At 53.1% G+C, this 26,502-nt stretch overlaps 1 protein-coding gene across 6 annotated transcripts in view; it reads right to left on the bottom strand.

Annotated features, from left to right (window-relative positions):
* Window positions 1–26,502, bottom strand: part of CNTFR (ciliary neurotrophic factor receptor) — a 202,167-nt gene that overhangs the window by 1,520 nt on the left and 174,145 nt on the right. For all 6 annotated transcript variants that reach the window (XM_054652411.2, XM_077171556.1, XM_077171558.1 and 3 more), the window contains 5 exons: window positions 21,106–21,223; window positions 20,113–20,279; window positions 12,836–12,999; window positions 2,245–2,425; window positions 598–742 (listed from right to left, as the gene is read on the bottom strand). In XM_054652411.2, coding sequence (XP_054508386.1) covers window positions 598–742; window positions 2,245–2,425; window positions 12,836–12,999; window positions 20,113–20,279; window positions 21,106–21,223 — 775 coding nt within the window. The remainder of the gene's footprint in view (window positions 1–597; window positions 743–2,244; window positions 2,426–12,835; window positions 13,000–20,112; window positions 20,280–21,105; window positions 21,224–26,502) is intronic.

A 26,502-nucleotide genomic window follows, 5' to 3' on the forward strand; every position in this document is an offset into this window, starting at 1 on the left:
ATCCTTTATCTCCTAAAAGTGACATATGTGGGTGCTTCCAGGATCCATCCCTGTCCTTGGGTAATATAGGGACAGAGAAAGGGCATTTGGGTGTGACACCCATGAGATAGCAGCCCTGGTCTGTAGAGCAGAGGGTCTTTTATGTGGCTCTCCAGGCTGCCAGCTCCATCCTAAGCCAAATTAGGGACATTTTTGAGATGCAATCTGAATTTTTTGATTGCAGACAATTTTTCTTTCATCATTAAGCAAAGGCCTTAGATTTCCATGTGGCTTCTTTGCCTCTTAAAAACGTCAGCAGAGAGGATGGGAGAGGGCTGCTGAAAACAAGACATCAAAGACAGACCACTTTGCCAGCTTTGCTTGAAAAGCCATTTTTGAGACCTCCAGCCGAATATCCATCTGGAAAAGCAGTCAGACTTGGTACATTTACAGAACTGCAAGAAAAACCCAAATGACTTGTTCCCAATGCCCTTCACCCACAGTCTGGCCAGAGCATCCCCTTCCCACCCACATTAGAGCCCTGAGGGTCCCCATATCCCTGCCCCATCCCAGCACCCACCTCCTGCCTCTTATGCCTCAGACTTGGGAGATACTCACTAAATAAAGAGGACACTATAGGCAGCCACGACCAGTCCAGCTGTCCAACACACTGCCATGGCCCCGCTCCCCACCATGGCCCCCTTGTCACAGATCTTGGTTGTGGGTGGTGCCATGAAAGAGGAGGTGCTAGCACTTGTTGTCTCTGCAAAAAAGAAGAGTGGGTGGTGAGGAGGGCTGGGATGCCCTGGGATTCATCCCATAGGAGCAGCCCTGCTCGGCTGCTGGCGTGGAGCGGACCCGGCTCCAAATTGCCCTTTTCAGTGCTCTACCACACTAGGGCTGAGGTAGAGGGCTGAGATGATTCAAGGGATGGTGTGATCCATGAGACCTCCCTGGCTGTGATGGTGCACCTACTGCTTGGAGATGTTTCTGCCATCAGGCAGAGTTGGGCATCCTTCTCATCCCCATCCTGACCAGCTGAGCCACTCTATGCACCAGGTCTGTGGGAATCTTAGCTAGGAAGTCACAATGAGCCTCTAGTGCTCAGCTGAGAGCATCCCTCGCCCACAGAACACACTACACACAGCAGGCTGCATCTGCTGGGCTGGCTCACAAGGTTTGTCCTGCTTTGTCCTGAACCAGATGGATTGTCTGTGCCTGCAGAGGGCTGCAGGATTGCAGGGAGTGCTTGGATGAGCAGTCAGGCAGGGGCAGCTTTGGCTACATCCAGATGGCCCCAGCATGTCCAGGCCAGACCGTCTGGGCTGATGCTGGGGACCACAGAGTTTGTCTCAGCATCTTTCAGACTCCACAGGCGTCACAGTGGGGCTCAGCTTTGGAGTTGGGGTGTCCCTCATCAGCCCTGCCTGTCTGCACCAGGCACACAGGGATGTGTGTGTGAGGGATGCAGATGTGCCTGCACAGGGCAGGTGACACTGACAGGGGCATTTGTATTTAGCACAATGTGCGTGGGAATGGAAGCAAAACCAAAACGCTGACAGTAGCACTGCTGCAAAGTGCTCCTGCACTCCTTGTGGGGGCTTATCCACCTCGGAATGGTGGGCAGGGCTGCAAATCCCTGCTGCTGCCTGAATATCCAGGTGCTCTACCAGGTGCTGTTTTGCAAAGGGGGGGTTTCTCTGCACAGGAGCCAAGGAAACCAGTGCAGGGTCTGCTCCATCCTTTCTGGGAAATGGAGGGCTGATAACACCCATTTGGACACAGTCCCAGCTCTTTCCTAGAAACAGACTTGGTGTTAACTTGGTGGCTTTTATTTTGAATTGGCATCCCTTTGAGCCAGTGTGAGGGGTCAGGGGTGTGGAGGGGGTAGGTCTGGAGAGGGGGGGGAAGGCTGGAGGGAGACAGCACTCCAGGGAACAACAACAACCACCCACAACCACAACAGCAACAACAACAACAACACTTATACAGTGGCCAGCCTCATTGTCCTGCCCCAAGCATCCTGGTGAGAAGGATGCTGGATCCTGATGAGCTGAGTCAGCATCCTTCAGGCCATGGTTGCACCTACTGACAGGGCCACAGGAGGGGGCAAAGTGCAGCGTGAAGGGCTGCAGCTCCACGAGGTTTTTGGGGCTATCCTTGGCTGTGTGCAAGACTTGCACGGAGCCAAAGAGGAGATCCCTCGGCCCGGAGCCCTGTGTTCCTCCTGCATGAAGCCTGTTTGTACTGGGAGGAGGCTCTTACCTGTGATCTGGGCCTCCGTGGTGAGATGCTTGGGCTCCTCTGTCCAGGGGGTGGCATGAACAGCCACGCTCCAGTCACTCCACGTGCCGATGTCGTTGTCTTTGGCTGCCACCTGGATGATGTATTCCTTGCCAGCGTAAGCGTCCGTGATGGTGTGCGATGTCCCATCCGACAGCTCGACCTGAGGGCAGCAGCAGGGAGAGGAGGGGAGTCAGAGGGGTCCCCGGGAGGTGTAAGGCAATTTAGCTCGGCTAAAAGATCATAACAAGGCTTTTGCAGCACTTTTGGAAATACTGAGGCGTTGTGGGCAGACGCACAAGCCCAGGACAGGGAGGGAAGTTGAGGGAGATGCTCCAGCTGCAGCTCCACTAAGGGTTTAAAGACCTGGTTCCACTCCCAAACTCACGGCGTCAGAGTGGAGCAGCTTCCTCTAGAGGTCACCAGAAACTAGCAGATGTGCGTGCGGGCTCCCTCGGACACGCCAGGGCGGAGCTGGGAGTTGGGTATTGCAGGCAGTGGCTGGGACGTGCAGCGCGCTTTCAGGGCGCCGCTGCCAGTGCCGGGAGGAGGCTCCCCCACCAGCAGCACCTCTGGCCAGCCTGCTCCCGTGCCTGCTGGCATCCCGGCGTTTTGGCTTGCATCTCTCCAGCTGGGCCCTTGGACAAGTATCAAGTCATGATAGATGGTTTCTTCCTAGAAACCATTCCCTCTGCCTCTGCTGTCTGAGCTGTCTGAGCTGTAGAAGACCCTGCTGTCCTTTGTGCTGCAAAGTGCAATGGTTTAACCCCATTTAACCTTCCAAGGAATCTCTGATCCATTTGGAGCTTGGCTCCAGGACAGAGGGATGCAGGTGCTCAGCAGAAATGCGCCCTGATGGCACTGACCCCAGTGAGCAAATATGTGCCTGACAGAGGGGCAGGGCTCAGCATCCAAGGGACCAGGGCAGGAGTATCTGGAGAGGCTGAGTGGGATATTGCCCTCCAGCCCACCTCTGAGACTGAGGGCCAACATGCTGCCCACTCGAGTACCCTCCCATGCTGCTGCTGTGCATGGTTTGGGGGGCACACAGGGCATCCCCTGCCCAGACACATTCCAAATAAAGATGCTGCAGGATGAGGGGTGGATTGGGGCCCAGCTGTGAGCACCAGTGCCCAGCTAGGGGCTCCAGCAGGGGAAGCATCACATCATGGGTGGGGGCAGCTCCATGGTGCTACACGTGTGGGGTTCTCCACATGTCCCCAGCCAGCCAGGAGAAGGTCAGGCACAGAATCACACTGTCCTGGGGAGCACCAACAGCTCAATGACAGGAGGAAGATCCAAACTTTTGCTTGGTCAGGAAGAGAGGAGGGGAGGATGGGAGGGCTGCACCACTGGGGTGCCCAGGAGGTACCTGGGCCAATGCACCTGTGGGATGAGGCTGCCCTGGCAGTGTGGCTGTACACACACAAGGGATGTGTGCACGCCAGATGGGCAGTGCCATCACCCCACAGCTTGCAGGGGTACCTTAAAAGCAGGAACCCACCCTGAGAAAGAACCAGCCCTTTTCCAGTGCCTTCTGTGCAGCACATGTGACAGCTCAGCACAGATGCAATCCCTTTGGCATGAAAGCTGCAGCCCCCTCCAGGCTTTTACTGTCACTCTGGGGCATTCCTAACAGGAGGAGGGGCATTTTTGCTTTCTTGCTCCAAGTGAAAGCCTTTCCTTTCCTATTCCCACTTCCAACCTTCTGCCCAGGACATCAGATCCCTTGGGTTCTGCACTCCCAGCTGCTTCTGCCACCTGACCTGAGCCCCACATCTGGAGCACATCTGGATGCAGGCCTGGCTGGTCTCCCCCACAGCCACTGGGAGCCCAGGCACCTCGGGGTGGGTAGGCAGGAGACCCACCAGGTTGTGAATCATCTGATCTGCTAGGCAGGGCACCTCCCTGCAGTGTAGTGGCACAGTGAGGCTTTCTGTGCCACCCTGACCTTGGGAGCTCTTTGGTGGCACCCACCAGTGTGGATGGCAACGCCAAGGGAATCAAGTTAAATTAATTCCTAATGATAATTAAATGAAATGAAACCTCACAGAGTGAGCTGCCAACACCCTGCTGACTTGACTTGTTCTGTGCTGGGGTATGGCTTGGAATTGGAGAATGGGGTCAGGGCTCTGAGAGATGCTGGGATTATCCAGCTGGTGTATGACTCTGTCCAAGACTTCCAGCATGCTCTGAACCCCTGGCTCCTCCCTGGGACCTGCACCAAGCAGGCTGCAGTCAGGCCAGCTCTACTAAGGTCCTGATGACCTGCCCAGGCTGCTTTCCCATCAGGAGCATTTTCCCCCATCCCAAAGTCCCTCTCAGCTTTCCCTTGGGAGCAATTCCTGCCTCTTCCCACCCACAACCAACCAGCAGCTGAGTGTTTGTAGGTGGGCTGTCACAGGCACAATGGGGTTAAATCTGTGCCTTGCCTGGGCAGGGGGAGGGTCCCCCCAGGACCCAGACCTTCCTTGTAGGACCTGGGAGGATGTTGCCCTAAGCTCTGCTTTGCACAGCAGTTAAAAAGAGAAAGCATGGATGGTATCATCCATCTCTGCCCACACAAACAACCTCTGGATGCAGAACTTCTGAGCCGGGCAGCCATGGATACATCCAGCATTTTATCATGGTGGGGAGAAAGCCACCGCGTGGGTGCTCATGACCCAACACAGAAATGCCACCATAAATGGGAAAGCATAGGGAGAGACAGAACTGGGGGAAGACACACCAAGGAGGCTGTGGGGGACGGGTGGGCACACAGCATCAAAGGCAGAGGGAGAAATTCCTTAATCCATGTCCTCGCCACACAGAGACAAAAGTTGGAGGAAGGCTGTGCATGGTAATTTTTTTGGCCGGGGTGGGGGTTTGTGTGTCGCTGCCTGCCTTTGTGCACCTGCCAAAAGTCACTCTGACTGGCTGTGAAGTGCTGCCCAGATTAATGAGGGATCAGTAGCCAGTGCAATGCAGAGCTATTAGCATTGCAAAAAAAAAAAAAAAAAAAAAAAAAGAAAAAAAAAGAAAAGAAAAATAAAAGAGAGAGAGAGGAGGGAAAAAGAGAGGAGAGAGAAATGAAAAAAAGCCCTTGAACCCAAGTAATTCAGATGACAGCTTGCTGAGGACAACGTGGGCTGGGGTCCCATTCCCTGCCATGGTCACATACCCCCACATTCCTTCCTGGAAAGATTACAGATTACTGCTGCGTGCCCACCCACAGCCCCAAGTGCCAGAATGAGCACAAGGGCCAGCGCCACATTGATGGGATGGAGACAGACTCTTAGGGAGAACTGCCTGCCACTTGGCTTTCCCCCTGTCCATGCTGTCCACACTCCATCACCCATGCCTGCCCTCCTTCCAGTCCCTGCCTGCAGGCTGCTGTCCCTGTCTCAGTGCTCAGCACAGCAGGAGTTAGGGAAGCCATTATCCCCTCTGAGCTCCCCTCATCCTGCTCCCAAGGCCCCCAGCCCACCCTGCCAGGCTGCCCTGGCAGTAAAAAGAGCAATGTGCTTTGTTCCCACCCAGGCTCTGCTCCTGGTGCAGGGTGACCAGGTGGCAATTACTGGTGAACAGGTTGATGCATGGGCAGGTCTGAAGCCCAGATGGCTTTTGGAAGGGGATGGGGAAGGGAGGCAGAGAAGAAAACCCCACCCTCCTCTGCCCTGACAGGTGGGCTGGGGGCTGGTGTGCATTAAAAGGAGGTGCAGGGGGAGAAGGGGGGATCAGATGCCTCCTTTTCTGCATCCCACGTGAAGATGCATTTGCTGGCTCCCCTGTGGTGGCAGTGGCTCTGTTTTCCATTCCTTGACAGCTCCTGCTGTCCAGTGCAGCTCCTAGAGTGGGAAGGGAGTGCTCCACTGGCAGTATGGGGATGAGGACTGGCACCCCTCTGTCCCAAGGCAGGGAGGCACTGTCTCTGTGTGTGTGACACCTGTCCCAGGTGCTGTATCAAGCCTAGATGAGTCTGCCTTCCCCAAAATAAAAGGAGCACCCTCCCTGGCTATTGTAAGGTGAAGCTGGTTTGGTCACACAGCCTTTGCTACCCACAGCACTCGTGGGAAGAATGGGAAGAAACCCCTTCCAAGAGCACAACCTGGAACTGCCAAACATCTGGCATCCTTGCAACTCCTCCTCTGGATGCTACTGAGTTTACTGGATGATGGGGGAAATTGGAACTGGGATAGGGATGGGACACACAGTGAGCTCTATTTCACAGACACTCTATTTCCCTCCAGCAATGGCCAAATCCTGCCACTGGGCTGCAATGAGCTTTGCAGGGACTCAGCCACACAAACAACTGCTGTTTCAGGTGCCTTCAGGCCCTGCAAGTGCAGGGGGATCCCAGCAGGAATTCCACCTGTCCCGGGGAACAAGATAAAGCAAAAGCAGGAGCAATCTCCAAACAAACTGCCCTGCCACTGGGAAGTTCAGGAAGGTCACTGCAAATGGACAGTGCAGCTTGAGAAAAGATGTCACCACGTGGAAAAGAAATGTTTTGCTTTTTCCCTTTGAAAGACGTGCCTGGAGAGCAAATATGAATGACAATGATCACTAACAAAGGTACCCCAGATACCTCCTCCTTCTGCAGAGCTGCAAGAATCAGTCAGTATAACCCCAGACAAAACTTCCTACCTAGACTCTGGGATAATTGAAGGTTGGGAAAAATGAATGACTTCTTATTCTCTGCCAGCCATGTAATGGAAGAGACACTTTATCAGGGTCTGAGCTGTGCTCTCTGTGGTCAGCCCCTCCTGGAAAGGCTGCTGTGGTGCTGCACAGAGCCCAGGCCTGCTGTTTTGGAGGGTCTTGGAGAATGAGCTACCACAGGGCTCCTCTGCAGCCTGGGCTGTGCCACACCAGATGCAGCTGAACGGATCCCTTCTGGCTCAAAATAAAGACCATCTTTGAAAGTGGGGGCTGTTGCAGGAAAACAAGCTAAGAGGAAGCTTTCTCCAGATGTGCTGGCCCCGTCCTGCCAAGTGACAACTGTCAGAAGTCACTTTTGCTTATGGCTCTGGGGAAGATGGGATCAGGATTGCTGAGGGCACTCAGCAACAGCTCTAACCTGGCTGGCACTGGCGTATGCTGCCTGCAGATGCCTCCACCATGCTGAAATGGCTGAAAGCAGCTTGTGCATGGGCATGGCAGAGCACGGACACCTGCCCAGTGTGGTCTGCATGTGGGCAGGGAAAGTTAGGCTTGCCAGCACCTTCCTATCTGCTTGCAGCTATGTGAGCCTGCAGGTGAGGACATGCACGTGTGAATGCTCTGCTGCACTGTGGGACCTTCACAGCTGCCAGGTGCTCAGTACTTTCAGGTCACCAGCAGCTTCCAAGGGGGCTGAGAGCTCCCAGGCAATGCCAGCCAAGGGTCCTGAACCTGCTCTGTCCCAGAAAAAGTAATTTCTGGGCATTTCCCACCCCCGGCCTCCTTTGAGAAAACCTCTGCTTCAGCCCTGCCTGCCCCACGCTGAGGTGCGAGTGACACTATTGCAGCCTAAATATTTTGCTCCCACTTATTAATTCTTTGGATTCCCCCCCCCCCCCCCCCTTCTTTTTTAATCACTGACTTTGTTTGCAGCCAGGAGGGGAAGGGAGAGAAATGCTGCAATAAAGGCTACCAGGCGTGAAGTTGTAACCCAGCTTGCTCAGGGTGACCTCCCTGCCAAGACTGCCTTACAAAGAGGGGGAGTGCAGGCAAAGCAGCAGAGGCACAGGGGGATGCAAATGGGCACAAGGAGGCACTCCTGCTGCAAAGTGACATTGCCACCGTGCTGGCGGGGACACTGCTGTGGCAGGCAGTGGCACTAATTGCCTTCCTACCCAGCTTGCTCCATCCCTCTCCTTGCCCATCACGGATAGGATATATACATTAGCTCACACTTTCAGGCTATTTCAGGTTGCTCCAGGGCAGGAATTTCCAGAGACAGCATGTAAGATTCACCTCTCTGATGAGAAAATGTTGCTTTGCCCTGGGAGACAAGCCTGATCCCACCCTGGCAGCCACTTCCAATATGGACGAGGGAGGTCAGTCCAGGGGACAATGCCATCCTTGCACCAACAAACCCAACACTAAGTATTTGGCAATGCCCACAAACTTTTCAATCCTGTCCCCAAAACCCGATCATTTTACTGCATCAGAGCAGGCACGGAGGTCTGCGTGGGGTTTTTGGTTGTTTTTTGCCCCAGCTCCTAAAACCCTGTGATGGTGGGAGCACTTCTGCTTGCAATTCCAGAGAAGGACGCTTCCAGCCTTTGCAAATGCTCACGAACATGGCCTTAATGCTTCCAACGCAGAAGAGGAAGAGAGAACTCAACCACATTATTAGCTTTAAATATCTCATGACCTTTTACTGCAAATCTCAAGATCTGAGGTGCAGCCCGCCTCATGGTTCGTTAACATTTCATGTTGTCAGCGCGGCCAATGGGTTCAATTAGGCTTCAGGACGGCATCTGCAAATTGCTGGCAACCCACAGTAGGAAATCCTCCCTCGGTCTGGCCACCAGCTCTGACGCTGCACAAGAAATACCTTCTTGAGCCCTGCCACATTCCTGGGACGTGCATCGAGCTGGCAAGCGCTCAGCGCACGTGATCTCCCTCCAAAAACTGCGAGAAGGGGGGATGCAGCTCCGGAAAATGCCATGGGAAGGGAGCGAATTGGGCGCAAGGGCTGCCCATGGCTCCCCAGAGGTGCTCGGGATGGTGCCTGGCCACCCGGCAGCGCTCAGGGGTGAGCGTGCAGATGTGCTCGCAGGGAGATCGCATGTGCGAGCGCCGCGATCGCTGCTGCTGCTGCGAGTTAACTGAAGGAGCCTGTAAAACCAGAAACAGGCTATTAGCAATCCATTAGGAAAGGGTATCCAGTTCCAGCCTAGGTAAGCCATTAGAGGAACATCTGAGAGCATTAGGAGAGCTCGCTTGGGGCCAGGATGGGGCTATAAAACAGAAGAGGAAACCACGCTAATCTGGCTTGAATTACAAACTTAAAAGCGGGAGAAAAATAAAGGATACCCTAAACATTTAATGTTTTATATTTAGGAGACAGAAGGGGAGATTTTGCCAAAAGGAGAGAATAAAAAACCTGTTTAGACTACAAATATCCATCTCTCTTCTGGCAGCTGAGAAACCACTAGCCCCTCTTCCAGAAAGGGTGGAGTGTGATTTTAAAGTTGCTTGAGTTTCAGAGTGAGCTCAGTGCTGATGGGGTGGAGGGGACTCTGGCCACATGATGTGGCATGATGTGACATGGCTGCATCCCCAGCAGCTACGAAATGCTTGTGCCCAGGTTCAAGGGAGCTGCTGTGCAATCTGGCACATGTTTCACTGCATGCCCATGTGAGAACTCATCATCATCATGCCTCCATGATAGTAATTCCGAGAGCACATCACCGTAATTCCCAGAGCAAACTGCAACATGAGAGCCGCTAAGTGGAAAGGTGCTGCTGAGCAGGGGAAAGGGACTGCAAATGGCACACTGGGGCTCAAACCCAATTTGCAAAGTGCTGGGCAGGGGACAAGGGTGTTCTCCCCACCGCTGGGTTAGCCCCAGAGATTGCTTCATGGCGTGGGGTGCTTGGGCCAGGCACCCCTGGACTTTCTCTGGAGCAGGGGAAACTGCATTTCTGGCCAGCTCACACTGTGGCAGCCTCGATAAGATCCACTGCTCCCGCCACGGATGGCTTCATCTTCTGGTGCCAAGCCCTGGCATTATTAAAATCCTGAAAGGAAGAGCCTGGAAGAAAGCAGACGCTGATTGAATCAGGCCCTATGGTATTCGACAGCTCGACATCCATCTGATCCTATTAGTGCTCATTGGGTCCTGCCTGCCGAGGTGCTGTGCATAAATCAGACCCTGCAAAGATAATGGGAGGTGGAGAGGTGAAAGAGGAGCTGCTTCTTCTGCCAAGAAACACCACGTGTGAGCAGGGCCTGCATGGATACTCTGTCTCTGGGCAGCCTTGGATGCTCCTTTGTGGGAGCATCCTTCCCACAGTGCTGCCAAGTACATGCTTAAAACCCACAGCAGAGGTGGGTTGCCATGAGGAGGCAGGGACAGGGTTCAGCCTGTGGACCCTGGGCAACAGGGACGTGCCAGAACATGAGGTTACCCAACTTCTCCTGACTGCTGGCAGGGACATCTGCTCTCCCTGCTGAGCTCCAAGCTGCCCCATTGTCAGCGTGCAGGTTGTTTGGGCATAAAAAGCAAGGACTTCTCTGTGCCAGCTGCCAGTAGGGACAGCAAGAGCCAAGGTGGGGAGCAGCTCGTGGCAAGAGACCTGCACCTCCACAAGAATTAAGACACCTCCACGCAAGCATCACATGTGTGACCACCTCATCCTTTCTCAGGGCACACATCCCTTTGAGCTGAGACCCAACACCAGCACTGCAGGGCAGGAGGGACAGAGGAGCTAGACTTGGAGCTATCAAACTGAGTCCTTCCCTCTTCTGTCTCGATTTGGGGGAGCAGGGACACACTCCAAAATAATAAGAAGGCAAACAAAGAGTGCAGGGAGGCTTGGGCATGCTCTCAGCATGATGACATTGATGGGGTTAATTTTAGGTACAAACACCTGCATTTGCAGGGTGCTCAGCTGGGCTAAGCAGGTTGAATGTACCAGTGGGGTCTGGGGTCAGAGCAGCTCCAGCTGCTGCAGCCCTGCCTTTCTCTGGTGTTTGGGAAACGATTGAATTAGGCTTTGCAAATAATTCATCTGATGAATAGTGGCAGTTTTCCTCAAATCATCCACAAATCAGATTTTTCATTAACCAGCCAGCAGGGTAGGGAGTCGGAAAACAAGGCTGGCACCTCACTCACTGAATGCTTGTACTTGCTCACTGAGCAAATTATTCCCCAAACACTCTTCTCCATCAGTCAGTGATGAGGAACATGTCTTTTGCAAGGGGATATTGATTAAAAGCTGTACCCAGGACTGCTGCACCTTCCCGAAATGCTGCCGTCCTTGTACCCACCAGGAGAGCTGGTACCTTGAGGTCTCTCTGCACCTCAGGGTATTTTTACATAGAAGAAGTTACATTTTTACTGCCCAAAAACTGCCTTTACCAGCTAGGATGGCCCTGCCACCAGTGTCACCAACACCTCCATGTATTTCCCACTATCACTGCCTGCCTGAGGGCACTGATGGAGAGGGCACAGCATCCCCTCAGGGCTCTGCCAGAGGCGACTGGCATGGCTTGACTCTGCAATTATGGTACCCCACACCCAGTGATGGAGGGACCAGCCACTCCAAGGGTGTTGAGGTAGGAGGTAGCTCAGTGGCTACCCCACCATTTTGGGTGCAAACCAGGATATTTGGCTGTGGCAGGGTAAAACCATCAGCTTTTTCCACAACAGTTGCACACCTTGTGAAAAAAACAGTGTTGTGTTTGGCAGTTCCCACTAAATTTTCCCCTTTTTACACAGATTCTACAGTATGGGCATTCCTTCCCCAGATGAAAAAAAAATAACCTACAAAAAACTAATAGCCAATCTCTACTGATGCTTTCTAACTCCTCTGGATGCTCCACAGATGCTTTCCCACTACTAGGAAAGAAGCAAAGGGCAAAGAGGCAAGCAGGAAAACCCTCTTATTTTCAGAGCCATCAGCAAGCAGGAAAACCCTCTTATTTTCAGAGCCATCAGCAAGTACTGCAATTTGAAACACAACCTATGGTGCTGCCTCATCAAAAAGCCCAAGCAAAAGGAAAAAGTCATCGAGACACCTTGCAGAGCCACCAGCAAAGCCTCCCATCCACTCTTCCAACATTCCTCTCCCAAGGAAGTGCTGGCTGGAAGAAAATCCCACTTGGTTCCTTGATGTAGGTGCCCAGGGACCCAGTGCTGCCTCTTATTTCACTTTTGGTTCTTTTAGCAAAATCCTTTATCAAGCAAAGCACCTTACTGGTTTTCAACTGGCCCAGCTTGGGCACAGAAGGGATGCTGGATGAGCTATGCCAGAGCAGCAGCAGCAACACCTCCTCTCCAGCCACAGAATGCTTTCTTACCCAACTTGAGTATAAAAGCAGCACACAGAGGTTTAAAAAAAAAAAAAAAAAGAAGAAAATCCCATTTGTTATCTTCCTGCAGTAACAAATGAAATCTGTCCTCCAGGCTACCAAGGATTTCACTGACTATTTTTTTTAAAGAAACAAGAAATAAAAGTAAGAAATACGATAACATCTCAGCAATTGCTCGGTGACTGTGCTCTGAGTTATGGTGAGCGGTATTTTATCTCCAGTTCAAAATCTAAATGTGGCAGAGGCACATTTAAATGTGGTGACATTTATACTTTAAATGCCTTTTACATCTCGTTGGCAAGTTTTATATAGAACATATGCATGGAAAGTAGATAGGGGCCATGGATGAAAATGCGGAGCAGGAAGAGGCTGCAGAGCCATTTGTAGGCAGAGTGTGAGCCACAAAAAAGGTGGAGAGGAAGAGAAAAGCAATGAGAAAGAGAAGGAGAGGAACAGGCTCCAGGTTGCCTGAGCAGTAAATATACATATTTTTTGTCCCTGAGCACTTTTTTGCAATGCAGCTTGTTCCTCTCCCTCGCATCCCAGGCAGTGCAGCGTCACTCACATGTTGCCACTGGTCCAGGATGAGGGGCCGATACCGCAGGAAGAACTTCAGTGGGAAGGACTCAGGGTCAGGCCACGATGAGGGGTTTTGCCATGACACCTCCAGCCTTCGAGGGTTATTGGGCACAGGTTTGGCCACCACACTCTCCGGAGGGTCTGGCTTTACTGTAAGAGAAGAAAAGAGGGGGATTGGCAAAGCTTTGCCTGTGGCTTACTCCCTTTACACCCCTTGGCAAAGCTGACTGGGCTTTGCACCATGTGCTTTCCAAGACGAGCAGCCAACATGCATCCTTTCCCCAAACTAATTAGATGCAAATCACTTTTTGCTGTCCAGGTCAGTCATATGGCTATCCTGGCTCAAAATACCATCATCAAGGAGGTGACAGCACTGGAGACACATGGAAACAACCAGGCCAGGGCAGAGAGCATCCCTCCTACACAGGGCTAATTGGATAAGGATGAGGAGCCCACCAAGCCAAAATCTTGCACTTTCGTTGCAACTGCTGTGAGTTGTGATTTCTGTGAGTCTGACAAACATTCAAGCCTCACAATAATGTGGCAGAGTTTGGCCCCTGGGCTCAGGGCTGGGGTTTTGAGGATTCAAAACATTGGCACATTGTATTTACTAAAGGGGAAGGATTGCCCTGGTCACCTTCCAACCCAGCTCTCTCTCACTGCCCTGCTCTGCTTTTGGGATATGGGAATATTTTCTTGCTACCTGCCATGTATTTCAGGTGAATATTAATTGGCTGTGAGCTATGCAACGTGCTTTGATGTTGCAGCTACTTCCAGAGTGCCGGAAGCTCATCCCAGACAGGCTGTGATGGATGTCGCTGCCTGTTGCAGAGCAGTCCGTGCTCCTTGCCAAGGGTTTGATCAAATCCTGACAGCTCAAACTCCCAATTGCAACAGCAAAGCTAAAAAAATTTGTGTACGCCCATGCTTATCCTTTAATCATGGTCAGGAAGGAGCTGGACACATGGAGCTAGGCACACAGCTGTGCCAGAGGTGGATGAGGGCTCTCTGTGCACTCCAAAAATAGCAATGCACATGAGTCTTCCTGTCCTGGGAAGGCACTTAAACCCCCTTCCAAGTCCACATGCAGGCAAGTGGATCCCACCTGACCTGAAAATTTCTGGATTGAACAATGGTCCCTGGGCTCTGACCGCCTTGAGCAGAAGCCTGTCAAGATGTCAGCATCAAACTCCCCTCCCCAGGATGGGGGAGGGATGTGGAAGAGGAGCCCCCTTCTGCCTGGCAGAGCTCCTGCAGCTCCTGCCCTGCAGTCAGAGGTCTCCATGCTGACTCCAGGGTGCACCTGCTGTGGGTGGGAAGTGATGCCCCCACAGGGGCTTTGCTTACCCTGAGAGAGGAAGGAGGTGGTGGTGACTGAGCTGCTCCCAAATCACCCGAGCCTGCCCGCAGCGCTGCCCAGTGTGTGAAGGGCATCTTTCCCTCACTCAGATGGGATCAGCTATTGATGCATGGCCAGTCTGGGGCAGGTGCAGTCATATGTGAGCTGCTTGCTGCCACCCCTGCTCCAGAATGATGGTGGCATTGCAGCAACTGTCCCAGCACTGCCACCGCTTGCTCCTCTCAGGAGAAACCAGCCTGTGATGCTTTGGGAACACACTTCCTTGTCTGCAGGTAAGGCAGAGAGGGTGCTGAAGTGAAGCCACAGCCCAGCTACCTTAGTGGGACCTGTTTCCCCTGAGACATGGCCCACCACTACCTCTGTCTCCCCAGCCTCCTCTTGCTCGGCACCCTGATGTGTGTGTGCCATCATCACCATCATCTTCATCACCACCCTGGCTTTCACCACCTTCCCTCTGTCACAGCGAGTGCCAGGAGGGCTGGATAGCTTCCTCCTTCCCAATGTAATTTCAGGCTCAGAGGCTGCTCCCAGAGACTCTGGCAATGGCTGGTCAGCTGGTGAGCTTGGCCATAGTGCCCAGTTCCACCTCCCAGCTCCCACAGACTCCTCTCTGTGGCAGGATGGGGTGCAATTTTCCATTTACAGCTTTATCCTCGGCAGCAGGAACGCTTCTCTGGGGCTGTGCTGTGCTGAGCTACTCCAGATGGCTCTGCAATTCCTCTGCTCACTCTGAATCCCAGGGCTGGGGCTGGACATCAGCTTCCATCGACAGGGACTTGGAGTCCAAACACATACGGAAAAGTATAAATCCAGCGTTGGCTCAGCAGGATGGGTTTGCAAAACAAAAGTCTGTTTGGCTGAACGAATGCAGATGACTGTGAACTGCAGCTCTGCAGCGAGGAAGTGGGAAGGAAAGTGCTGGGCTAGGGATGGATGCAATGGATACTCCCTGGGGTAATGCAGGGGGCCTGGCCCTGGTTTTTAGTATGCCAGCCTGAAGGCATGATTAAATTCAGTTGGCCATGGCAAATGTGCTTGGGCAGCAAAGAGAAATACTACTGTGACTGTTAAAGGAAGCCAGGAAAAAAAGTGCCCTGAGGCTGAGGTGGGAGTCACCTGCCCATTTTGCAGGGATGTGACCCCTAGCCCCTCTCCTGTGAGTTGGACACTGTTGCTGGTGCACAGAGGAAGGCTGCCCTGGCTCCAGTTTCATGTTCCCAGCTGCTATGAGCTTTCAAACAGCTCTGCAGGTAAACAGGAAAACCAAAAGTCCCTGGTACCTCCTCATGTGTCCCTCCATCCACAGGATTCCTGCCCAGGCCAGAGAGGACAGCAGGGCCAATCCCCCCAAAACTACAAAGCCAAAACTGTTCCTGCCATGTCCTTCCAAGGCAGCAGGGACACAACAGCCAGGAGAGGGGACCTAACTCTGGCAGCCAGTCCAGAGAGGACAAACATATATCTCTTAGGACAGACCTCATCCTGCTGTGCTCATCATCCAGGGAAACACCTGGACTGGTCTCACAGGGGCCAGCTGAGGAGTGAGGGGAGACAGGCTGTGTCCAGCTTTCTGATTTCTATATGACCTTGAAGGAGTCCTTTATACCCTGCAGACAGGGATGAGTGCACCTCCTTCCCCAGCCTTTGTCTGCCTCCATTCAGCCTGCACATGGTGAGGCAGGGGCTGTCTGGCTGTACATCAGCCAGCATAATAGAGCCCTGTCCTCACTGAGGGCCTGCAGGCAGTAACGTAATAAAAGCAGTAATAGTAATAATAATAATGGATGATGGGCATTAGGCTGAGTACTGGTTAAGCGGCTATAAAACCAGATGTAATATTATCCTGCGGAGCTAAGGGAGCATCATCAGAAATTCCTGGGAAGGGGACTTGGCCAGGAGGCTACTCACAGCTCTTCCCTCTTGGTTTTTGGCTGCTGTGTCTAAGGCAGGGCTTGAAGTGCAAGAAGAGCATCAGGGAGCAGCTTCTCCTTAAGGCGCTGCACGCTCATGCCTGTTAACTGTGAGTCTTCAGCTATCCATCGCCCCTGGCTGTTGTCAGACACGTCTCAGAATGAATCTGGTGGTTCAGAAAGGCAGCTGAGACCCTGTGGCATGGAGCAGCCCGTCGCCCATCCCGTCTCTCCAACAAGCACTAAAATGGATCCCTTGCGGCCATTAAATATCCCCTGGCATTTTCCATGAGCAGAGGGATATTAAACTCCATGTCTTAGCCAAATGTCAGTCTAGGTAATTTAATTCTGCCTTCCTAAGTAGTATGAATTGAACTGACCTTCTGCTCAGGCAACTGTATACCTGTGTTCAAACACTCTGAATTTCATACAGACATGGGCATCATGCAGCCTCCCCGAGATGCTCTGCATCTTCATCAGCCCAGAGCTGGAATTGGAAGGATCAGATGACCTTCTCAAGGTCACACAAGGCATGGGCAGCTCATTTGATGAAGGTATCCACACCTGCAAGGCCCCATCCAAGGCTGCCTTCCTCCTTTTAATGCTGTGCATCTTCTCATATTTTTCCCCAGGATTGTTTGAGGAGAAAGGTGCTGAGGCAGGATGCTGATATTGCTGCATGGTGGTGCTGTCCTGGCTTTCCTGGGGAATGCAAAAACACCTCTTGGGCTGAAACACAAGTGAGGAAGGTGTGGCTGTATCCTAGTCAGCCAAAAATGTTCCCATGCTGTTCCAGCCATCATGAAGAAGGTGGCAGCTCCTTACACACCACCTCACTCCTCCCCGGCATCTTCCTCTGCCTCCAGGTCCTCTTCCCTACAGTCCCTTTTCCTCCTCTCTGAGGCTGGAGCCTGATGTCCATAGGGCTCTGCAGGACCTCCTCACTCTCACCTTTATTAATATTAATACTTTTGCAGAAGATGTAATTATGAAAACAATTTGCAGGAGCAAGATGATGAAGAAGGCAGTCTGGATCTCCTACCAATAGGAGATGGGGGCCAGAGGGCCGGAAAAGCTTTTCCAGTCATCATTAAAATGACAATGCAGAGTGACCCTTTGCAGCTGGCTGCTAATAACCAGCACGGCATGACTGCCAGCAAGGCATGGGCTCAGGACAGCAAAAGAAAGTACCAGTCATTTTCCACTCAATTAGAGACCATCTTCCCAGCGGCTGGGGGAGGGATTTTCTTCTGGCGACTTCGGGGATGGAGAAGGGAGTGAAGAAGCAAAACCAACGGAGGTCACTCATTCCCAGGGGGTTTTTGTGCTTGCCCAGGATGGATGGGTGGCCTGACCCAGCAGAGGGTCTTCTCCCAGCTCAGATGGTGCTGGGAAGGAGAGCTACCTGCCCTGCACTGCTCTCTCCTTGGCTTTGGATTTTGCTCTGTCCCCAGCAGGGCATGAGATTCGGGGGGGCTATATGGCTGCACTTTAACCTCCATGAAGATATGATGTTTTTCTCTAGGCTGAGAGGGAAACACAAGGCAGGCTCTGACAACCAGAGCCCAGGGATTTCTGGAGAAGCATCACACAGGTCCTGGCTGACACTGTCTCTTCATTTTAGCAGGATGTGTGCAGATGTTGCAATGTTCCCACTCAGCATTTTCTCAATGAGCCAAAGCAGTGGCTTTGCCCTGAGCCATAGGTTTTCCACCCTCCATCTAGCAAAGAGAAACCCAGAAAAATCTCCTCGATGAGAGCTCATTGGGCCAGCTGAGATCCCCAGAGAACCTACTGGATGCTAGATCCACACCTCCAGCACTCCCCACGCTGGGACACAGTCCTGGATTGCAGCTGCAGAGAGGAAAGCTGGAAGAGACACTGAAGCTTCAGTGAGGACTGCAGGCAACCTGGGGCAAAACTGCCTAGCAAAATGCAGCAATGCAGTGCACTTCTTTTAACACCAGGATGGCATGAGGAGAAGTTCCACTTGGGGTGGGTGGTGTTGTCAGCAGCAGCAGATGCTGTAATGATCTGCTAAGCCTGTGACTGCCTGCTTCAGCACTCTGTCACCACCCTGTCTGTGCTGCTGGTGCATGGCACCCGTACCAAATCCTGAGGAGGAGAATTTCACAGTTGTGCGGAATATGGAGATTTTAAGGCCACTGGATACTGAAGTGGTTATGGGAGTGGGCTGGTGCAGGACACGGCCTCTCCTATCAGCACCAGCCCATCACCCCTTCCCCAAGTGCCATCCTGGAGCCAGGTGATGCCAGAAGGTGTGACCCCTCAGTGCACTGCTGGGATGTGTCCAGGCACCCTGCACCCTTCCAGGCACTTGTGCAAGAGGCAGCAATAGTAGACCCGTGCTAAGGGCTGGCCCGGGGCAGTGCTGGCCTCTGCTCACCACTCCTCCTACCTGGGCCGAGGCCAAACTGCTGTGCTGGATCCAGCTTTGTGCTGGTGTTGGGATGCCCGAGGCTTGCAGCTGGGTGTGCTTCCCCAGGGGAGCTGCCCTTGTGTGCTGGATGGAGGAGCAGATGCTTGGGAAGCTAGGCAGGGCATGGGTGGGATACAGATGTTACAAGAGGGTGCCCTGAACTCCTGCAGGAGGGAATGCAAGGAACTTGGAAAATGTTGCTTAATTGCTGTCCTGGGACATGCAGGTTGGAGGTTACCTTCATTTTTAAGGAGTGTATCTTCCACAAACACAACAATTTCCATTTAAAGGCACCCAAGTGACTGAAATTCCACCACTTCCCTTCTAAGCTCTCTCCCTTGTTATCAGCATTCCCAATGCACTGATGAACACAAGCTTCAGGTATGGGCCATGCCTGCAGACACATAGCAGGACAGTCCCCACTCCAAAGTTATTTCCCTGTTCTGTTCAGAGCTGGTGCCTTGTTAGATATTTTCCAAGACTTGGAGTACAAAAGGAAAATCTGGTAGAGCAGAGGAGCTCCTCTTCCTGCACACCGGTACTTCCAGCTTCTCCATGCTGTGATGTGTAGCACATCAAAGGCAAAGACCAACCACTGGCTGCACTTTAATTATTCACTTATTAGTTTTTAGGTTCGGTAATTGCTACACGCAACCAGAAAATTATTTTCCAGCGTATTCCTGAACTCCATTCTCTCCTATTTTTCCTCTTTGAGGATGTCACAGCACCAGCTGTAATCTGACTTTGGATGGTGGGAAAAGCTCCCTGCTTTGCTGTGTTTGGCACTGGATTGCTCAGTTCATGCCCACCCTCTGCAGTCAGGGCAGTTTCTCTGCCCTGGGTTTGGACATGGTTGGGAAGCATCCCTGTGGGACAGCTTGAGACATGGACACCCCAGCCCAGAGGGCCTGCTGCTCCCTGTCCCACACTGCTGTCCTGGTGGGGCAGTGAACAGGTGCAAAAGAAGGAATAGGGTTTTTAGGAGAATATTAGGTAAGGGCTGGGGAGACTTGACTATAGGAGAGCTTTATCCTGACTGAGGATGGAGACAAGAGAATGGGACACTTTAATTTCTCTTCCAATCGTAATTCCCATGACTCTGCTTCCAGCACAAACACCAAACTTCTCCTTTAGGGACACTCTGAGGGGTAAGAATGGCAACACCATTGGACCTCACAATTTTCACAGCTCTCTGCCCAAATACATGTCAGCTTTTTTCCCAGCACCCCAAACAGGGAAGAACTCCGCAACCATGGGCGATCTTGACCACTGGGAGTGGGATCACACATGACACCAGGCCACTGATGTGACCAGCATGGAGGCTGCCTGTGGGCATCCTGCCTGGCTCCCCCAGGATGCTCAGGCACCAGCAGGGCCCTGGGAATGGGAGGGGGCTCAGGGAGGAGGCCAGAGTGGCTCAGGCCCCATCTCCATGGGGTCTGAGAATCCAGAACCTCCACCTGGAGAGCCAGTCCCTTCCCTGCCCCGTCTTCCCAAGGGATGATGCAAAGCAAGCCAGCCCCAGCACCGCCTGCTGCCGCTGTGGAAGTTACCTATGGCGAACTCATCAAAGGTGAGCGTGGTGAAGTTTTTGCCCAGAGGATTCGTGACTGTCAGAGTCACCTTGTACTTCACTGTCGAGAAGAGCTGGAGGTATCTGATGTGACACCTGTTTTTGGGAACAGCATCCTTCTCACACACCATGTCTTTTGTGCCATGTCTGGAAAGCAGAGGTGAGAAGAGCTGTTACCTGTGGGTGCTGTTACCCAAGTTGCTGGAGGAAGGAGGCAGACTGTGCAGCTCTGCATGCCCACTAAGACAATGGTCCCCATGCACCAGCCCTTGCTGCGGCCAAAGGGCTGCTTTCCTCCCGCCAGGGAATTGTGTGGGCTCCTGTGTATGAGGTTTTCTCCCAAGCCTACACAGAGGCTTCAGTGAACATCCTCATGCTGGCCCCAGGGAAAGAATGGGACCCTGCTGGGGTTGGGTTTGGCTCTGGTTCTCCCATGGGAGGAACAAGGTCTCCTGATGGTGACACAACCTCAGAAGATAATACATGGCATCAGCCTCTATAAGAGCTGTGCCAGAACTCTGGCTCAGGATAGGGAACGATGCAATGCCATGGCCATGCCATGGCTAGTTCCAGGTGAGAGACACTGCTGCTGCCCAACAACATCCAGCTTACACCAGGAAAGAGCATGGATGTGCCAAATGTGCCAAAAAACAGTGGGCATAACATCCACTACAGACAAGTGGTGCAGGGACAATGGTCTTGGGAAGCACAGAAAGGGGACCAGGGGGATGGGGACTTTCCTGGTCCCTTCTAAGGAAATTTAAACTTTCTTGGTACAAAGTCCTGGTTCCAAACATGCAGTTTATATGTCCTCAGAAAATCCTTCCCCATGCCCATTTCTGGGACACTGATGCCATATGCTCAACCCAGGTCAGACCCACTGCCCCAAGACTTCATGGCACTACCTGAGACCTGCCGGAGGCTGCAGGGACTGAAACTCACCCTGCTGCACCCTTTATTCCCAGACACTTACATGACAGAGATGTTGAAGGAGTTGGGGATGTAGGTGGGAGTGGGCAGGTGCCAGCTGCAATAGAAACCCTTCGGGTAGTTGTTGGACCGGCACATCAGCACTGGCTCCTTCGGGGGGGCTGCCAGGGAAAGAGAAAGGGTAATTAACCTAATTAACCTGCTGAGGTGCGATTATCACCAAGTTCTGAGCAAAGGGACAACCCACCACTCCCAGCTGCTGCCAGACTGGGAGGGGAGAGTTTGCAACGGGAGCCTGGCCTGTGTTTATCACATGCTGGAAGGATCTGGGGGTGTTTGTCCCATGTCTTCTGCTGAGGTCCTCCATGGCACCTTGCTTTGGGCTGGGCAGTGCAAAGCTCACCTTCTCCTTGGGCAGTTCACTGCTTCTAATGAGGGGTGGAGTGATAGAGATGGTTTGCAGGTACCAGGGGAAATTGTCTTCAAGGCTGTGACACAGATGTTGCTGATGAGGAGGAGGTGCTGCTCTCTTGACCCCATTAATCTACACTGCTCACAGCTTTCTCTGCCACATCCCTGGGGAGTGATAAACTTATTGAGGGATGATCCTGAAAATGATCAGAGGTCACCAAAGGGAGGAAGAAGGACCACTGGCAAGATGAGGAGGAGCAATGCAAAACCAGTGGAGAAAATCCAGCTCTGCAAGAGGACTAACAGCGTTAACACTTTTGGCATGAGGAAGAGCATCCCTGACTCGGCTGCACTGCCTCCAAAGAAACACAGAGGCAACAGGAGACAGGCTGAGAGCACCCAGTGGGAGCAGCCTTCCTCTGGTGTGGAAGCTTTGGGAGGCACCTCCTAAATCACACCCCATTGGCTCCTTCCCCTGCTCCTATGTCTGAACATAGGTGTTCCTGAGCCACTCCCCCCCATTTCCCTGACTGGCCTTGATCTTTGTACTGCCCTGAGACCAGGGTCAGCCCCCAGACCCCCGGAGAAGGTAAGGGGGACTCTCCATGTGTGTGGGCTGGGACCTGAACATCTCACCGCACGGCTGAATTAAACACCTGTGGATATAATACAAAGGCCATTTTTGCTTCTTTGCCTTGGGCTTTACTAGCAGCAATTTAGGCTGCAACCTTCTGGCCTCGTCAGCTGATCCTAGAGGTTGGAGGCACAAGGGGATTTTAAACCCAGTGAAGTGTTCACACTCTACTTGGCTTTCCTGGATGCATGGGCAGTGCACTCTGCTTTCTGCAGGAGCACAGCAAGGGCTGCAGGAAATCTCTGCAAAATGCTGAGGGAAGGTGCATGAGAAGAACGAGATTTGATACCTTTCGGCTGATAAATTTTGCCTTTGTTGGTAAAAACCTTACCTGATCTGACACCGAAGTCAACTCCTCTTGGTACCTAGGCACTTGCACTGATTGCTAAGAACAGCACCCAGGCACGGTGTCTTGCCATAAAATGCACTCTCTGGGCTGGATGCGCACCGGGATTCCCCTTGGAAAGGCTGTCTGATCCTGTGGTTCTCCCTCTTTCCCTTCCTTCGTTAGCCCTCATCCCCATCCATCTACTGGGAATATCCCAGGATGTGCTCTTCTCTCCCAGCCAGCTTTTTGAATCAAACCGAGCAGACCCGGCAGCCCCAGAGCCCCTCCAGCCCCGGGGCCCGGGTGTCACTGGCATGACACCCCAGGGGCACAGCTTTCTCGGGAATGAGCCCCAGCTGCGACTGGAATCTACAGCCTACTACGGTCTACAGCGGGGAAACTGAGGCACAGGATTTGCGCACCCCCCAGCGCCCCTGGGGCAGGGCTTAGAGGGCAAGCAGCTGATAAGGGAGCCAAGAGCAGCAGAGTCAGGGAGCAGGGAGGAGAGGGAGAGGGAGCGGAGGGGGCCGTCGGGAGGGAGGGAGGGAGGGAGGGAGGAAGGGCGGGCTGTGCCGCTCCGCTCCGTGTTCCTCCTAATGGCCATTTCAGCCTTCAGCCGGCAGACGAAGGCCAGAGCCTGGTTAATGAGCCTCCGGGTTAAATTATTCAAGCAGACCCTCCACATCAAAACAGAATGGCTAATCGCAAAGCCAGAGACAAGGGCCTGATCCCTGCTCCAGCCCCATCCTCTTCCTCCTCCCCGCAGGCTCCTTAACCCCTTCCCTGCCTGCCCTGGGCAAGGGCAGCACTGCTGTTTGCGGGGTGCAATGGGGGGGTCGGGGGGTGTCCCGGGGGGGCTGAAGGGGTGCAGGGAGGTTGGGGACAGCCTCTGGGTGCCGGGTGACCGCGTGGTGGCACTGTGGGCTAACAGCACCTGCCCGGCGCCTGGCAAACCGGGATGGGCTGGCACTGCTGCTCGGGGATGCTGGGGATACCGGGGATGCCACCGTAGGCGACTCGCACACTTGCTGCTGGTGCTCAGCTGCTCCTCCCGTGACCGAGAGTCGCAGGGAAGCCGGGCTGAAGCAGGAGGGGCTTTTTCGAGCATTCCTGGAGTCCTGCAGGGTGCAGCGCTACCGGCACGGCCCAAGATGCTGCGCTGCTATGCGCCACAATTAGTCCACCTCAGGATAATTTATATCTGTTGTCTCCAGTATCATGCCGGATCTGGCTCTTGGTGATCTGTGCTAATTCCTCCGCTGAGGAGGCTGGGGCGGGCTCCCTCCTCCAGGTTCGTTTGGCTGGGAGGAGGAGGGAGGGCTGCGCATCCTCATCCCGCTTCGATCCCCACTCTGCAGCAGCCTTTGAAGGTGCCCCATTTCCACAGCATTGAGCGCCGTGAAAATCCTGCCCTCTGCTTCAAGGCTGGCCCCCAACAGCAACCCCAGCCTCTTGTGTCCAGCCTGCTCCACCTCTTACCCTCTGGTGTCTTTCAGCAAGCCAGAGGTGAAAGGAGAGCCCGGGGAAGGGAGACGAAACGATCCTCGCATCTCTGCCCTCCTGATGCAGAGTTCAAGGACAGATGCAGCCGAAGGGAAGCTGCTGTATGGAGCCTGTCTCAGCCCAACCTTTGTCCTCTTTCTCTGGGCAGACACAAGCTGTCTCACATAGACACTCCTGCAACCTCCATCTCTGCAGAGAGCCATCAGCCCCAGAGCTGCAGGCATCCCCAGAGGGATTTGCCAGGCAGATACCCTCCTTTCCACCCTGACAGGCAGAGGGTTCATGGCAGAGTGTGAGGCCCGTGCAGTGCGCCACAGGGGCTGTGACCATGACACCACATGGGTGACCATGGCCACCACTGCCAGGCACCACAAAGGATGGAGCTGCAAGCCGCTTCCCAGCTGCCTTGCTGCATCAGGAGGGCTCTCTTTGCCCACCCAGCCTTGGTGTCTTCTCCAAGCTGGTGCCAGGTTCCTCATCCCGCTATGGGAGATGGTAGCCTGCAACCTTGTTCTCCTCTTTCCTCCTCTCCCAGGAAAGGCGCTCACTGGCACGGCTCATGCTGCCCATCAAAGGCTCTTAAAGACAGCAAATAAAATTGCAGGCTCCAATCGATCCAGCGTGCTGTAATGCTGTCTTTGGAGGTGGGCCAGCCCATCAGGCCAACAGAGAGAGCAAGAAAGGCAGTGGAGGAAAACAAAGCCATCAAGGGAGCAGCGTTAAAGGCTTTTTCTGCCCTGAGGTTTTAGGCAGTGCTGCTGGGTGTGGGGTGTCCTGCTCCAACCTTCTCCATCCTCCCCCAGATGATGTCCAGCTCTCAGCACCTGCCCCACACCACAAACAGCCTGAACAACAGGTTGAGCTACTTGGGCACTCCTCCCTGGGCTCCTGCACACAGCCTCCCTAATTCTGGCAAATATTTACATCCGTGTTGCTTCATGGAGCTGCTGAACTCTGTAAAAGCAGAGCTCTTTTCCTTTTGCCACAAACAGCGCCTGCCCTCTCTAATCTGTCTATTAACCTCTTGCATGGCAGGGAGCCACTTCTCCCATGTGCTCTGCTGATGTCCTCTCTGAAAACCCAGCATGTTTAATGCCTGGCTGTGGCAGCTTCCCAGAGGCTTGGGTTGCAACCAGCCTCGCTGCAAAAGCCCTGGGTGAGGTGAAGAAGGCTCAGAGCTGAGCACATCCCATCTGGGCACATGGCTCACAAACTATGAGATGCTCCTGCAAAATCTGGGTCTGCCACAGCAGTGAAAGCTGGTGCCAGGGTCACTGTCTGTGCAGATCCCTGAAAAAACCAGTGGTAGGGATAGAGCTGGCTTTCCCGCCACACAGTGCCCCATGCTTTGCATCCCTTTAACTCTGTCTCTACAGCTTTTTGGAAATAGCTGTCACTTGACCAGCTTCAGGACTTCTGCTCAGCTGGGGACAGCACCACGAGTGGTCCTGGGGAATGAAACAGCTCTGGATACACCAGCACAGAAACTGATTTTTGTTTCCCTCCTCATCTCTAAAGCCCAGTTGTCCTTGTACCCTCAGTCCCACTGTGCAGGGGAAAACTGTGACCAATCCATTTTAGAAACCACTAAAAATGATCTACAAGAGCTTTTCCTAGCTCTGCTAGGTCATGAGATAATGGACATTAAAATCATGACACTTTTATATATAGAAAAGTTATTTTAGGTCACTTTTAGAGGTTTCTGAAATGGATCAGTTATAATTTTCCTCTCCTGCTGAGGGCTGAATGCACTAAAGATGCCTTGCTCCACAGGTGGAAGGATACAAAAAATAGCACCAATAAAAGTTTTAAGAGGCCTCTCAAACACTTCTGTAGGAGGTATTTTTTCTGGTGCACTCGGGGCACATTCAGGCGCTGGGCTGATGGGGGATAATGAGCCCATAGTGTGCTTTTGGGGTCACCTGCATAACTCATCATCTCAGTCTGGGGCCAGCAAAAACTCCAGGGTCCATGGCAGCAGCATGTGCTTGAGCTAGAGGTACAGCTGTGACACAGCCTGCCTGCACATGGGCAGGAGCCCCGTGCTGCCCCACACGGGGGGACAGCCCCACAACCAGTGCTGTTCTGCTGCCAAACTCCTGCTGTTTGCACCCCATGTGCCACAGCAGGACCAGAGGGCACTGGTCCAGAGGGCACGTGGGTTGCAAACAGCAGGAGTTTGGCAGCAGGAGTTTGGCATCACCCAGTGACCTTTTTTTTCACACCAGTGGTGTGGTGTGAAATACAAAATACAGAGAAAAAGCCACCGAACTGACCAAGAGCAAAGCTGCAGAGGCTTGGACAGCACAATAGGAATCCACCTGGGCATGAGATGCCAGCACTGAGCACGTGGGCACAGGAGGAGCAGACCTTGCTATTCCACACACGCATCCACACAGATGCTTTTGTTATGCACATGCTGGCTGCCAGCACGATGTATTATTTATCTAACGCCGCTTTTCTAAAAGCCTGTTTGTGTACAGGGGGCTGGCAGGAAACAACAAAGAAAACAATGATGAATAAATCATATTTCTACTGCCAGGTGTATCAGGGGGGCATCTGTC

Source organism: Agelaius phoeniceus, chromosome Z (genome assembly GCF_051311805.1).
Source record: "Agelaius phoeniceus isolate bAgePho1 chromosome Z, bAgePho1.hap1, whole genome shotgun sequence".
Taxonomy (NCBI): Eukaryota; Metazoa; Chordata; class Aves; order Passeriformes; family Icteridae; genus Agelaius; species Agelaius phoeniceus.